At 36.7% G+C, this 12,636-nt stretch overlaps 1 protein-coding gene across 4 annotated transcripts; it reads right to left on the bottom strand.

Annotated features, from left to right (window-relative positions):
• Positions 1-712: 712 nt before the first annotated feature.
• LOC120090522 lies at positions 713-11,666 on the bottom strand. Of its 4 annotated transcripts, XR_005485566.1 has the most exons (8): positions 11,426-11,658; positions 11,278-11,328; positions 10,358-10,409; positions 10,228-10,286; positions 10,015-10,060; positions 2,832-3,020; positions 1,130-1,474; positions 713-1,044 (listed from the first exon to the last, which is right to left on the bottom strand). XR_005485566.1 is itself a non-coding variant. In XM_039048239.1 (7 exons), the coding sequence occupies exons 1-6, from the start codon at positions 11,549-11,551 to the stop codon at positions 2,878-2,880; spliced, it is 477 nt and encodes a 158-aa protein (XP_038904167.1). In that variant the 5' UTR covers positions 11,552-11,658; the 3' UTR covers positions 713-1,474; positions 2,832-2,877. The 4 variants fall into 4 exon arrangements, 2 of the variants coding, with proteins under 2 accessions (XP_038904167.1, XP_038904168.1); XM_039048239.1 differs by having other exon boundaries at positions 713-1,474; XM_039048240.1 differs by lacking the exons at positions 713-1,044; positions 1,130-1,474 and adding an exon at positions 1,961-2,269 and having other exon boundaries at positions 11,426-11,659.
• Between the last annotated feature and the right edge of the window lie 970 nt (positions 11,667-12,636).

The raw sequence follows: 12,636 nt of genomic DNA, 5'->3' as shown, positions 1-12,636 counted from the left end.
TTGGTCAAGAATTCCACATTGAAAAGATCAAAGAACTTCACAATGTTTATATTCTATAGGTAAGATAGATAGGCTATTTCTCTTATTGTTTATTTGTTTTTTATTTTAAGATGAAACCTCATGTTATCTAATAAAACATGAGAACATATAAAGTCCAAACAAGTATTCGGTTAGGAAAAAAAAAAAAAGGAATTTGATCCGAGATTGGTGAACTCAAAGAGGTACCACCTTGCAGGAACATGTTGAAAATCCTACAAATAAAGAGACCTTCCAATTTTTATAAGATAGATGAGTTATTTATCTCATTGTCAATTGATCTTTTTAGATGAAATTCGTGTTATCTAATGTGATATAAGGGCTTGTTAAGCTCAAATAGGCATTCATTTAAAAAAAAAAAATTATAATTCAACCCAAGAATGGTGAAACCAAATATGCACCATCTTGCAGAGCATGTTGAGGATCCCACATCAACAAAATCAAGAGACCTCACAATGTTTATAAGATAGAAGAGTTACTCCTCTCATTGTCAATTGATTTTGAGATAGAACCTCATGTAATCTAATAACTTTTGATAAGTAATTTATATTTAAGGGTAGAAAGTTGATAACAAAACATTGAAACTTAAGTGTTTATAAGTTTAATTTTCAAAAAAACAAAAATTAAAAGCAAATGATTATAAAAAAAAAAAAACCCTATTAAATAAAATGAGAAGTGAACTCATCATCAGAGAGAGGTATTAACTTCACTTATTCAATCCAATTCCAGGTATCAGTGCACCTAGTCAATCAAACCAATAATGACTTATGGATCAATGTATTGTCCTACAAATATAAGAACCTCGTAGTTATTACCAAAAGACAAGATTGAAATGAGCCCTGCAAATGAAAAGAAGGCAAAGTCAAGAAGCTAATTGAATCCAATCTGAGTCACTGCCACCACTTCTGGCTGTACAAAAAAAAGCATAGCCCTCCCCTTTTTTTGCTGTGCCAATTGGTGCCCCCCCACAGCTCAAATAAAATGTACCAAAAGTGAAGTTGAAACTGTCTGCAAGGACACACGAGACAAGATATGCTAATTTACAAGTGGATACTGTACATCTCTTCTGTGCACTTTGTGAATTTTAAGGTACCTCGATTGCTGGAAAGGAGACAGCCAACCAGCCAGGCCCTTCCTTCACGAACACAGCATATGGAAAGAGTAGATTAGCTTTGAATCCTGAACCACGGGATTCCCTCGTAGACATAATGGAATTTAATTCTAGAAGAGAGACAGATGCATCATGTTCCAGGTTTAACAACAACTATAGCACTATCTTCTTATCTAGAGTCTAGGCAGGCCAGCTCAAAGGGTACCAAACCAACAGGTAAATTTCTGAAATTACAATCTTGATTTGGAAAAGAAACCAGAAACAATTCCATTCAAATATGTAAAAGAATAGCTTAGAGCCCAGGGTAGATTGAACACTGCCCAAAACCTACAAAATGAAAGTGGAATGATTATAAAAAAGTTCTGATTACACAAGAATGTTATGTAGATATAGCACTACTATTACAAAAAAGAACAAAAAATCCTAAGATTTTTTTTTTCCTTCTAGCTCGTGTTGCTAAAAGCCAATCGTCCATTCAATTTTGTAGGCAAAGGGGTAGCTCAAACTTCTATAAAATTACAATCTCAAATCTCCATCTAGAATCAGAGAAGAATTTGAGCAGTCCCTTGTTCTTATATGTATGTTAAGGCATTCTTCACACAGTTCTGATACAATTGAATAACTTCTTACATGAGCAGAAGTCCTACATTGGATGTAAGAAACTTTTTTGGACAAAAATAAGAACCAAATTATGGCAATTCATTGAATACCATTTGTCAGTTATTCTTGCTTATTTCAGTACAAATCCTACAAACTAATCGGGAAAGTGTCTTTTCTCTGTAAACATCAAGGAGGCAAGGAGTGCCTTGAATATACTACAAATATCACATAACTGCTGTAAATTTTCATTATCAACAACAAAGTTATACAAAATTCTCAAAGATATTCCTTGATGGTTGAAAGACGCACAACCGAAATCAAAAACATTGTTATCTGCATTACTGCTAAACATTACACTGTTAAACGGGTACTCTGCAATTTACATATATTGGTAGCTGTCTTCACAAAAGCAAGCACAAAACAGACGTTCTAAATCTACCGCCAAAGATGACTTTGCAAAATTTCCAGCCGGACAAAAAAAAAAAAGGAAAAGAGAAAAGAAGGGTTTGTTTGGTAGGAAATCTGAAAATGGAAATTTGAAAACAAGGGAATCAATGAAAGATATACATTTGGTAGCAGATTGAGAAATTAAATTCCAATGTAAACAATTTTTTTAAAATGTGATTGAAAATATATTTAGTTACTCACTAAATACTAGGTTGAACATAAACCATTACTAATGAATTGAAAATATATTTAGTTACTCACTAAATACTAGGTTGAACATAAACCATTACTAATGAATTTTAGAACTTGTTTTACGTTAAAAATTTTGTATAATTATTATTTTGTAATATCATATAATATTATATTACATATTTTAAATTAAAAAGATAATTGAGTTTATAATATGTAATATTATATTATTATTGTTTTTATCATTTTTAATATAATTTTGCATTTTAAAATTTTGAATTCAAAATCTGGATACAATGAAAACATAAAATGTTGTTTCTAAAATTTACACTATTTGGATCATAAAATCCGAAAACAATTTCGAAAACAGAATGCTAACTGCCAATCAAATACATATTCACGGAACTTAGTGAATTTGAAAACATAAAACAGAATATGAGTTGCCTACCAAACGGCCCGAAGTTTCCTTGCTTGAAATTATGTGACCTGTGAAATCATTGAGTCTTTTCTTGCTGAGTTCGGGAAGTGTGATTGTCTTCAATTCTTCGAGTGAGAAGTGAAACTCCATAATGGGAAGCACTTGAGGTGGCATAGTAGGATGTTACAGTGAGTTGAGCAAATCTTGGAAGAGCAAAACCTGCAAATGGTATGTCAACAGAGAACAGACAATTATAATCACCTTCAGCAACACTAACACCTATGGTTAGTGGAAGCTGATATGCAGATTGATGTTTTTAAAAATAAGACGAAACAAACAAACTGATATGCAGATTGATGTTGAATAATGAATATCTAAAACTAAGCCCATTTTATGACAATTTTTGTTTTCTTTTTTGCTTTCTCTTTTGTTTCTTTCTTTTGTTATCTACTTTTTTTTTTTTTTACTAGTTTTTGAAACATATGCCAAATTTTGAAAACTAAAAGAAAGTGATTATTAAAAACTTTTTTTAAAAAAATTGTTAAAGAAATCAAATGTGTGATATTAAGAGAGGTGAAAGAGACACTAAGGCTAAGGAACTGTTGAGAAAGCCCGCATAATCTTAGAAAATAGAAAATTAAAAACAAATTATTATAAACAGAGGCTCAATTATGCCACATCTTCAGCCATCATACTCCAACGAACCATAGTGTCAAAACATACACATTGCCTAGCAAGATTTTCTAGATATTGAAAAAAAAAGAGATGGATCCTTCACTTTCTAAGACGCAAGTTTATGCAGTATTGACAACCATACATGACATGAAGATTTAAAATTATACAAAGATGCCGCTAATAGTACATGGAAATATTACATAATAATAATAATAATAATTTTATTTACATGCATCGTGGACGAATTTAGTATGTATAGAATTTCTAAATACTCAAAATTCTTAATTTCTATATAGATACACAACCCTCAATTTAAAGAGGGGAAAAGAATTATACAAGGAAATATGAATAACGGTCATAAGGAAAAATAAGGACATCTTTTTACAGAAAAAGAAAAAATAGAAAAGGGTAAGAATTACTAAACTTAATGGAAGAATATTTCCTATATTCAACGGTATGTGTAGCTCAAACAAAGCTATTATTTCGAACTTTCAAAGACCATCCAATACTTTCGTGACTCTTCTTCCTCCTTTAATTGTTTTATGAAATCTTTATTGTCCATTGCTTTTTCTTGGTGTAAAATAAAGCACCCCTTTTCACATTATAGCTTATCCTTTTAGTCACTAATTTGACTTCTCTTCTGCAATCACCTTTTGATCTTTGAAGTTCTCCCTTAATTTCATTTATCAATGAAATGTTTCTTCTACCAAAAAATTCAATACTTAGTCAACTAAATATCCTACAATATAAGAATTTTCCATGAATCAATCAACAATGTCTTTGCCCTCTAGTTCTAAACAGGACTAGACATTTGACAGTGCATAACTTCCACATGTTTGGAGGCATCCAATTGAAGTTGAAAGTAGAAAGAAACTTCTACAAAAGGGGAAGCTCTAGAAAAATGGTTTCTAGCATACATCGGAGGAGGATGAGGTTCGCTACTGATAAGAAGAGGGAAGCTCTAAAAGCCCTTGGAATATTGCAAAGTTGAAAGGGCTTGGTGCAATATTATTCATGGTTAACGCTTAGGGATGGAAAGATGATAAAATTTTGCGAGGATGCTTGGATTTGCCACTTATTTTAGACAAGTAAACAGAACCTTTTTGTTATATATTCCTATCTGACATTGTGAAAAAATCAACATAAGAGGCTTGGTTGGATTCTCAACCATTTACAATGAAATTTCCACATCTCTATGACATGTGAAGTCTGAGATAGGGACTGGTTTTTTATCTTTGAGATGAGCATTCGAAGAGTTGGAACGCTGTTACCAGAAGATTTTGTTTTTATCTTTAGACAGCTTATTTTCACGGCCTTAACACTTCAAAAACATTATACAGGAGAGTTTGTGTTTGTCCATTTTAAAGAGAGAGGCAAATTTTTGTGGCAGGCTTTTCCTTTTGAAGTTATTTGAGGGGTTTGGCTAGAGTGGAATCATAGAATTTTTAGAGGGAGTAGAGGTCAGTGGACAAGTTAAAAGATGTGATTAGATTTAATATTGGTTGAACCTTGGTGGTAAGGCCTTTTGCAATTACCAGCTAGGCCTTATTATTATGGATTTGAGTCATTTTTTGTAGTTTTTTTAACCTCTTTGAGCTCCTTTTGTTGAGTTTTTTTCCTCTTTTCCTGTGTGTCCTTGTATATTCTTTCATTTTCTAAATGAAAACCTAATTTCTATACAAAACATATACATACACATATTCTTTTAGAAACATGTATCCGCAAGTTGTTTGTATCCTACTTTTTTAGAAACTGACATGTCGTCATGCAAATGTCATGTTGTATTCATGTCTTGTGCATGCTTCTTAGCCCTGAACTAATCCATGAGATGTAATTTCCAAAACACCAACCCAACCACAAACGACCACTACTCCTATATATAATTGAGCCATCGATGTGTAACCCATCCCTCCAGCTACCACATCTTCCCCCTCTCAAGCTTGCAACTCTTGGACCATCTACTCCCATTACTTCCATCATTCTCCACCAATCTTTCATCCACCAAAAGATCAATTTGAAGATTTCTTTTGCTGCTGATCTTTAACTTTTTTACCTTTTAAGGCTATCGACCCATACCATTGTTGCCACCAAATGCTAAAAACACCAAACGTGTAAGGACCTCCCTAGTCTGAAAGCACAAAATAACATCAGCTGAGCCAGAAATGGACATCTTTATTGCATCCTGTAGTATCAATCCCTTCCCAAAAGAGTATCTTGTTAATATCTGGTTCACCTGCACAATAAACAAACACAAAGACTTCCAAACAAGATACCCAAGGCCCAAAAATCAGGGTATTCAGACTCCCCTAAGATATAAGATTAATATCAAACAATATCAACACCAAAACAATTACAGGTACACGATAGCAAGAAGAATAAGCAACAAACAAAAAGAAAAAGATATTCGGAAATTCGAGAGGCCATCTCTACCAAGAGTTCTCACAAAAATCTTGCCCTTCTCTCTTCCCAAAACCCACAAATACCCTTTATTGTGCCCCACAGATAATCGTCTGAGGCGAGCCCACCACCCCCCCAACGTTACTTCCTCTATGGGTCCCCTCCTTCCTTATCAGCTTCCACAAATTCCCTTTTTGCCCATCTTCCTCTCATACACTTTCATAGGAGGTCTCACATTACCCCCATCTCGAAATTCACCTTCTCCTCGAGGTGAGCATCCGGGAATTGACTCTTCATCATCTCCACTGCTTCCACATAGCATCACTTTCAGGTTGATTAGCCCATTTTACTAGCCACTCTTGGCATTTCTCCCCTGCATTCCATCTTACCCCTAACACTTGCTCTGGTTCAGCATTCCACTCAAATTCTTCTATCATCATTGGAGCTTCTTTCTGGATCACGGTGTCAGTGGTTACTGCCTTCTTTGGCTGAGATACATGGAAAACATCATGTATGGTTACCGTCAAGGGATGCCAAAGGATAGACCACGGGTCCAATTCTCTTTATTATTCGTACGACCCAAAATACCATGGGACAGCTTCTCACATCTCTTCTTTGCCAAAGACTTCTGCCTGTAGGGTCAATTTTAAGATACACATGACTATCCACTTCAAATTCCACTTCCCTCCTTTTCTATTAGCATATTAACACATCCAGTTTTGGGCCAAGACCAGCTGATCTTTCAACTTCAATAAGGCTAAATCTCTTTCCATCGATTATTGTTCCAAGGTGCAATGAGGTGTCTTTCTATCACCATAGGCAATAATTGGAGAAGGTGATCGCCCGAACACGATACTAAACGGGGTTGTGTTGATTGAAATGTGAAAGTTGGTACTATACCATAATTCTGCCCAGGCCAACCATTTCTCCCACTTCTTGGGTTGTTTATTGCAAAAACACCTAAGATAGGTTTCTAAATACTTGTTAACCATCTCAGCCTGTCCATCTGTATGTGAGTGGAATGTCGTACTCTTCCTCAATTTCATTCCTTGGATAGCAAATAGCTCACTCCAAAACAAGCTCACAAAAATTAATGGATCTTCGAAAACCATGATGCTTCACCACTTCCCTTATGAATTCTGTTGCTACTTGCTTAGCTGAGAACGGATGCTTCAGAGTAATGAAATGGCTATGTTTGCTCAATTGATCCACCACTACGAATATCACATTTTTCCCCTCTGATTTGGGCAGCCCCCTTCAATGAAATCCATCGAGATGTCATCCACGCTATGTCTGGAATGAGTAAAGGCTAGAGTAAGTCTGTTGGGGCCAAAGCCTCAACTTTGTTTTTCTGACATATCGTGCCACTTCTCAACATAAGCATGCACATCCTTCTTCATTCCTTGCCAAAATAGTTCCCTTATTATTCTCTTGTATGTTCTCAAGTATCCCGAGTGCCCTCCCATCATAGAATCATGGAACGTATGCAACAAAGTTGGAATTAGAGAGGATTTTTTATGAAATTACCAACCGGTTTTTGTATAGCAACTTCCCCTGATTCATCGAGTATTTGGGGTGGCTATCTAGGTCTTGGCTTATCTCCCGGATGATTTTCTATAGAGAAGAATCTTGATTCACCTCTTGTTGAATTAAGTCCACATCCATTATCTGCTATGTAGAGAACACGTTCAAGGTCACCACTTCCTCTCCTCTCTGTTCCTCTGGAGCCAACTTCCTCGATAGAGCATCAGCAGCTTTGTTATTCAACCCCGGTTGGTACAAGATTTTGAAATCATACCCCATCAACTTGGTCAACCATCTCTGGAAATTCGGCTGGGACTTCTCTCTGTTCCAACAAATATTTCAATGCCCGTTGATCAGATATGACAGTAAAACATCCACCCAACAAGCAGTGTCTCCACGACTAGAACCACTTCCATTAGCTCTCTTTCCTACACTGATTTGGCTTAAGCCCTCGCAAATAAGGTCTGGCTGAAATAAGCTACCAGTCGGCCCTCTTGTGTTAAGACTGCCCCTAACCCCGTCCTAAATGCATCAGTCTCAATCATAAAGGGTTTGTCAAAATCCAGGTAGAGCCAACATAGGTAAAGTATTCATTCCCAAATGTTTCATATGTGTATCCCAATCCAGACTATATACTAGAATATCATCAAAAAATACTAACACACACCTTCGGAGGGAGGGTCAAAAATTTTAATTCATTAGTGACTGAAATGTTGTTGGGGCATTAGTTAGCCCAAAAGGCATAACTAGGAACTCATAATGCCCTTCATGTGTCCGAAAGGCAGTCTTAGGCACATCTTCTTCATTCATTCTTATCTGGTGAAACAAAAAGAAAAGGATATTCGGCAATTCGAGAGGCCATCTCTCCCAAGTTTTCTCACTCTTCACAAAACCTTGCCCCTTCTCTCCTTCCCAAAACCCTACAAATAANCTCCCAAAAGTTCTTACTCTTTACAAAAACATTCCCCCCTCCTACCCTTCCCCAAACCCTACAAATACCCCTTTTCATTGGTTCCCCCTTACACTCCGTACACTACTCCACTACACGCCTCCAATATTTACTTCCTCCAGTGGTCCCCCTTCGCTGGTCCCCTCCTTCCTTTCAGCTTCCACAATTCCCTTTTTGCCCTTCTTCCTCTCATACACTTTCATAATTGGAGGTCTCACATATCCTCATTAGAATTCAGGGCGATATCCTCCAGAATGCAAAAACAAAGTCCTTAGGCACCCATGGAACAGAAACTAGTCCTTTAAACAATTACTTCACTAAGAACATGAATGCATAATCTAAAGACCTTTGTTTCTTATTTTTGGAAAAGGTAAAAAAAATTAATCTTACCCGTCATAGATTCATACCAACAGAATGGCAGTAAAGGTTGAAGAAATAATTTGTTTCTCAGCACAAAGAAAATAAAATCTACTTAATGTACTGAGAAAGCCATTTGAAACCATTCCCATAACCCATTGTCTTGACAATGCTACACATGAAACCCTCCAGTGGACGAACATTTTGTGTCAACCAGGCTTACCTTGCCCTTGCCAGTGGTGAAGTTTGTTAGGCCTAAGTTGTACCATAACTCATCTTCTCATGCCGAAATGGAAATCTCTCCTAGTCATAAGCATTGACCGGATAAACTGCTGCATCCACCTTAGCATAGGAAACTTTAAGGCTGCAACTTTTACAGTAAACTCACCAGATCAAGGGTCTTTCTTTTACTAGGTGAAATAAGGCCAAGGCTAAATAAATCCAAGAACTTTAAGGCTTTGTGGAGGAGCAAACTTCCAGTAGAGGAGAGTATCACAGAATCTGTTGAAGAATGGCAACAGAGAAAAGTATGGCTTAACTCTTCTGGGTTTTCCTTCAAAGGTACACATCACAACGAGGAGAAAAGGCCAAGCAAGAGTTCTTTTCAGCATAATACCATAGGTATTCACACTCTCGTAGCTGAGCTCCAAAAGGAAGAGATAACTTTTCTTGAGAATCTACCATGCCAAATTTCTATTTTTTGAAAAGGAAACATCACCGTGCCAAATTTCTTTGTACAACTCCATGAAGAGGGAGCTAATAAAAAGAGACTTGACATCTTTGAGCAGAAAGTCAATCAGCAAGCCATGTCAGAAGTAGAAGAGAAGGGAAGCCCATTGCCGAATCTCATTTTCCAGGTGTTATGAAGTCAAGGCCCCATAATAGAGTGATGGAATCCCAAGATTGTCTTCTAGCTCTCAGGTGCAGATGCACATTGTTATTTTCCTTTCTCTTTCAAAAGATATAAAAGTTCACTGCTATAACGTCATAGAGACTAGCATTCAGTAACAAAAAATGAGACAAATAACAAGCCTTTTTGAGAAGATAGGTGAGTCAAAATAAAGTGGAGGAATCTTTGCCACTTTGATCCAAGGATTTATCTTTCCTATTATTTTGCTAATCACTAGTTTGAAAGTTTTTCGCGTGATTTTTCCAAGTTTCTACACAGGTGTCAGTCCTTCCCTTGATCTGTATATGTAATCCAATGCAGTAATCCCAATTTTGTTGTAAAATAAATGCAAAAACCACAGGCCAATGTAATATCAACCATTTTTTCAAAGAGAGAACAAGCAAAACAATTTCCTAGCATACCTCCAAATGCAGCACCAGCACCGGAGCACAATAATAGGACAGGCACCTGTCAACAAAGGGATAAATGTGGGATTCACATAAATGGTAGATGGAACAAAACTCAGAAGAATCAAATAATCCAAGCAACTCCAACGATCATTTGCAACAAAACTAAATGGATTGCATAATTTAATATCAGAACAAAACAAAGGAAGATCAGACTTAAAGGCATACCCCAATTACAAAGGGAAGCCATTTTGGTCCCTTCACATGACTCTGGAGGTGTGGAATCCCTGTAATCAAAGAAAATGATAAGCAATTGCGTAAACTAAATGAAATATTATTGTAAGTCCAATAGGATTACCCGTATTATAGGCATGAACTGCACTAAGCAACCCACCAAGACCGGATCCTGCCTGTTTACAAGGCAGTGCAATAATAATTCAGAGATGTGGAAACCACAATATTTATGACAAAAACATTCATAAACTTTTCATTGTCGCAAAAGTAATATCTTACAAAAAGAATGAGGACCTCACGGCCCGAGGAATAAACTGAAGAAGAATCCCTCACAGATCTATTTCAAATCATTCACAAAGCATCATACATTACTTGCAATTTCAAGGATCTCCTCATTGGGATAAACTCAAAAGTAAAACAAAACACCAAGAACCAACTTTGGAGTTTGAAACTAAGTCCCCGTTTGATAACTGTTTGGTTTTTATTTTTAAAATTGAGCTTGTTTTCTTACGACTTCGTTACCATAATTTTCATCTTTCACAACTAAACATTTAGATTCTTAGCCAAATTCCAAAAACAAAAACTATTGTTTAGTTTCCAAACTTGGCATGGTTTTAAAAACACTCCTAAGAAAATCGATAACAAACAAAGAAATCAATAAGTAGTAGTATTTATTAGTTTAATTTTCAAAAACCAAAAGCCAAATGGTTATTAAACAGACCTAAAAGAAACCAGATTGAAATAGAGAACGAAATAAAGATTTTTCAAAAGAAAACTATGAACTGCGTTCCTACAACATTTTAAGTCCCTAGAAAACCATGAATTGAGTTATATAGAGTTATCCAATTGCTAATAGGAGGAATTGAATTGAATTGAACTTCGAAATCATCAATCCAGAAACGTTCATGAACACATCAGACTAATTCAAAGAGCACAATATAGAGTTCAAATTTATCACTGCATAATCAGAAACCTAGAAGCATTCATTAAATTATCTTTTCTCGAACAAAACAAAAATGGAAAATCAAAACGAGGGCAACTCACCACTGCAGTAACACCGTGGAGAACAGGATTGATGGCCCATTCACTTTTATCCTGAATCAAAATACAGGGAAACTCAAACATGAATCCCAAAACTATAGTAAGAGTGACTAGTAGAAGGTGATTAAATAGAAGAAGAAGAGAAAAATACAGGGTCGGGTTTAAGAAGAGAAAAACAGCGAGGGCAACGAGGCGATCCGAGCCCTGGATTCATGGTGGGTTCATGGTATAGATTGCCTCTTCTTAGCTTCTCTTCGTAGACCTCTCTAGTACCCATGTGTAGTCTGAAGCTCGCTCTAAAGATTTTCGTTCAGCAACAAATTCGCCGGTTTCGTCTTCGGTTTTCAGTTCTAAAGGGGAACAGGGGAAATTGGGCACGACGATTGAAAGAAACGGGGTCACGGGGGTATAATTGACAATTCATTTTAAAAGGGTACTTTTCCGTTCCCAGGATTACTATCTATTTTGAATAGAAAGTTCAACACCCGAAAACGTTAAATTACAAATATAGGCCTCATTTGGTATGGTTTTTTATTTTTAGTTTTTGAAAATTATGTTTGGTTTCTCATCATTTCTATATATATATAATTACTTTGGGAAACGTGAAAAAGGAAAAAAAAGAGAGAAGAAGTTCCCTTCTTCTTCATTCACATTGCCAGACCCCTTGCTTTGTTTTCTTCAGCCAACAATTGTTCGTAAGCCTAGTCGTCAAACGAGTCGAGTCGTCGTGTGGTCGCCCATTCACGTCGCACCAGTTCAAGTCATGTCGCCACTGCCAGAGTCCACGTCTCAAGTCTTCTTGTGCACGACAGCCATCCGTTCCACTGTTCGTGTGTGTCTCTCAGCCGTCGCTCGTCTGCATTGTCCGACCGTGTCTTTCCCTTTTTCGGTCGTCGGAATCCTGAGATTTGCGTAAGTTTTAGATGTTTTGGGTTGTTTTTGGAATGCTCATTAATATTGAAATAAGTTTTGGCCAACAACTAATTTACCCATAATTTTTTTTAGGTTAGATTCAGGAATTTAAGGTAGTTAAAGCAAGTTGTCCATTCGAACATAATCGAGACTCAGGCCCTTTTGAGCCCTTGTCGAATCAAAACGGCATACCGGGTGCTACATCGAGCCCCTGGCCCATGGGGAGGGCCTCTGCCAGCACATCCAAGTTTGACACTTTCCATGAGATCCCATTCTCGATGGAAGACGTCCAAGACACTTGTCTTGTAACGCTCGCCCACGCCATGACATATGCATGTGCCATGGGGTAGCTCACTTAGTCCACAGGGGCTAGGGGTGGTGGAGAGCTGACACCATACCTTCCCCTATAGTGCATTCTAAACATTTTTCTCTTTGCCACCTATGCATATC

Source organism: Benincasa hispida, chromosome 11 (genome assembly GCF_009727055.1).
Source record: "Benincasa hispida cultivar B227 chromosome 11, ASM972705v1, whole genome shotgun sequence".
NCBI lineage: Eukaryota > Viridiplantae > Streptophyta > Magnoliopsida > Cucurbitales > Cucurbitaceae > Benincasa > Benincasa hispida.
Note: the sequence above shows the minus strand (reverse complement) of the source record. Positions and strands in the feature narration are given on the sequence as shown.

Bases quoted from the DNA above. Each gene is read 5' to 3' on its own strand.
- LOC120090522 (XM_039048240.1), bottom strand. From the start codon at position 11,551: ATGGGTACTAGAGAGGTCTACGAAGAGAAGCTAAGAAGAGGCAATCTA. The intron at 11,329-11,425 runs GTATTTTTCTCT...ATTTTGATTCAG, and splicing joins CTCTTCTTAAACCCGACCCT to GATAAAAGTGAATGGGCCAT. The intron at 3,021-10,014 runs GTATGCTAGGAA...TACCATTTGCAG, and splicing joins TGCTGGTGCTGCATTTGGAG to GTTTTGCTCTTCCAAGATTT.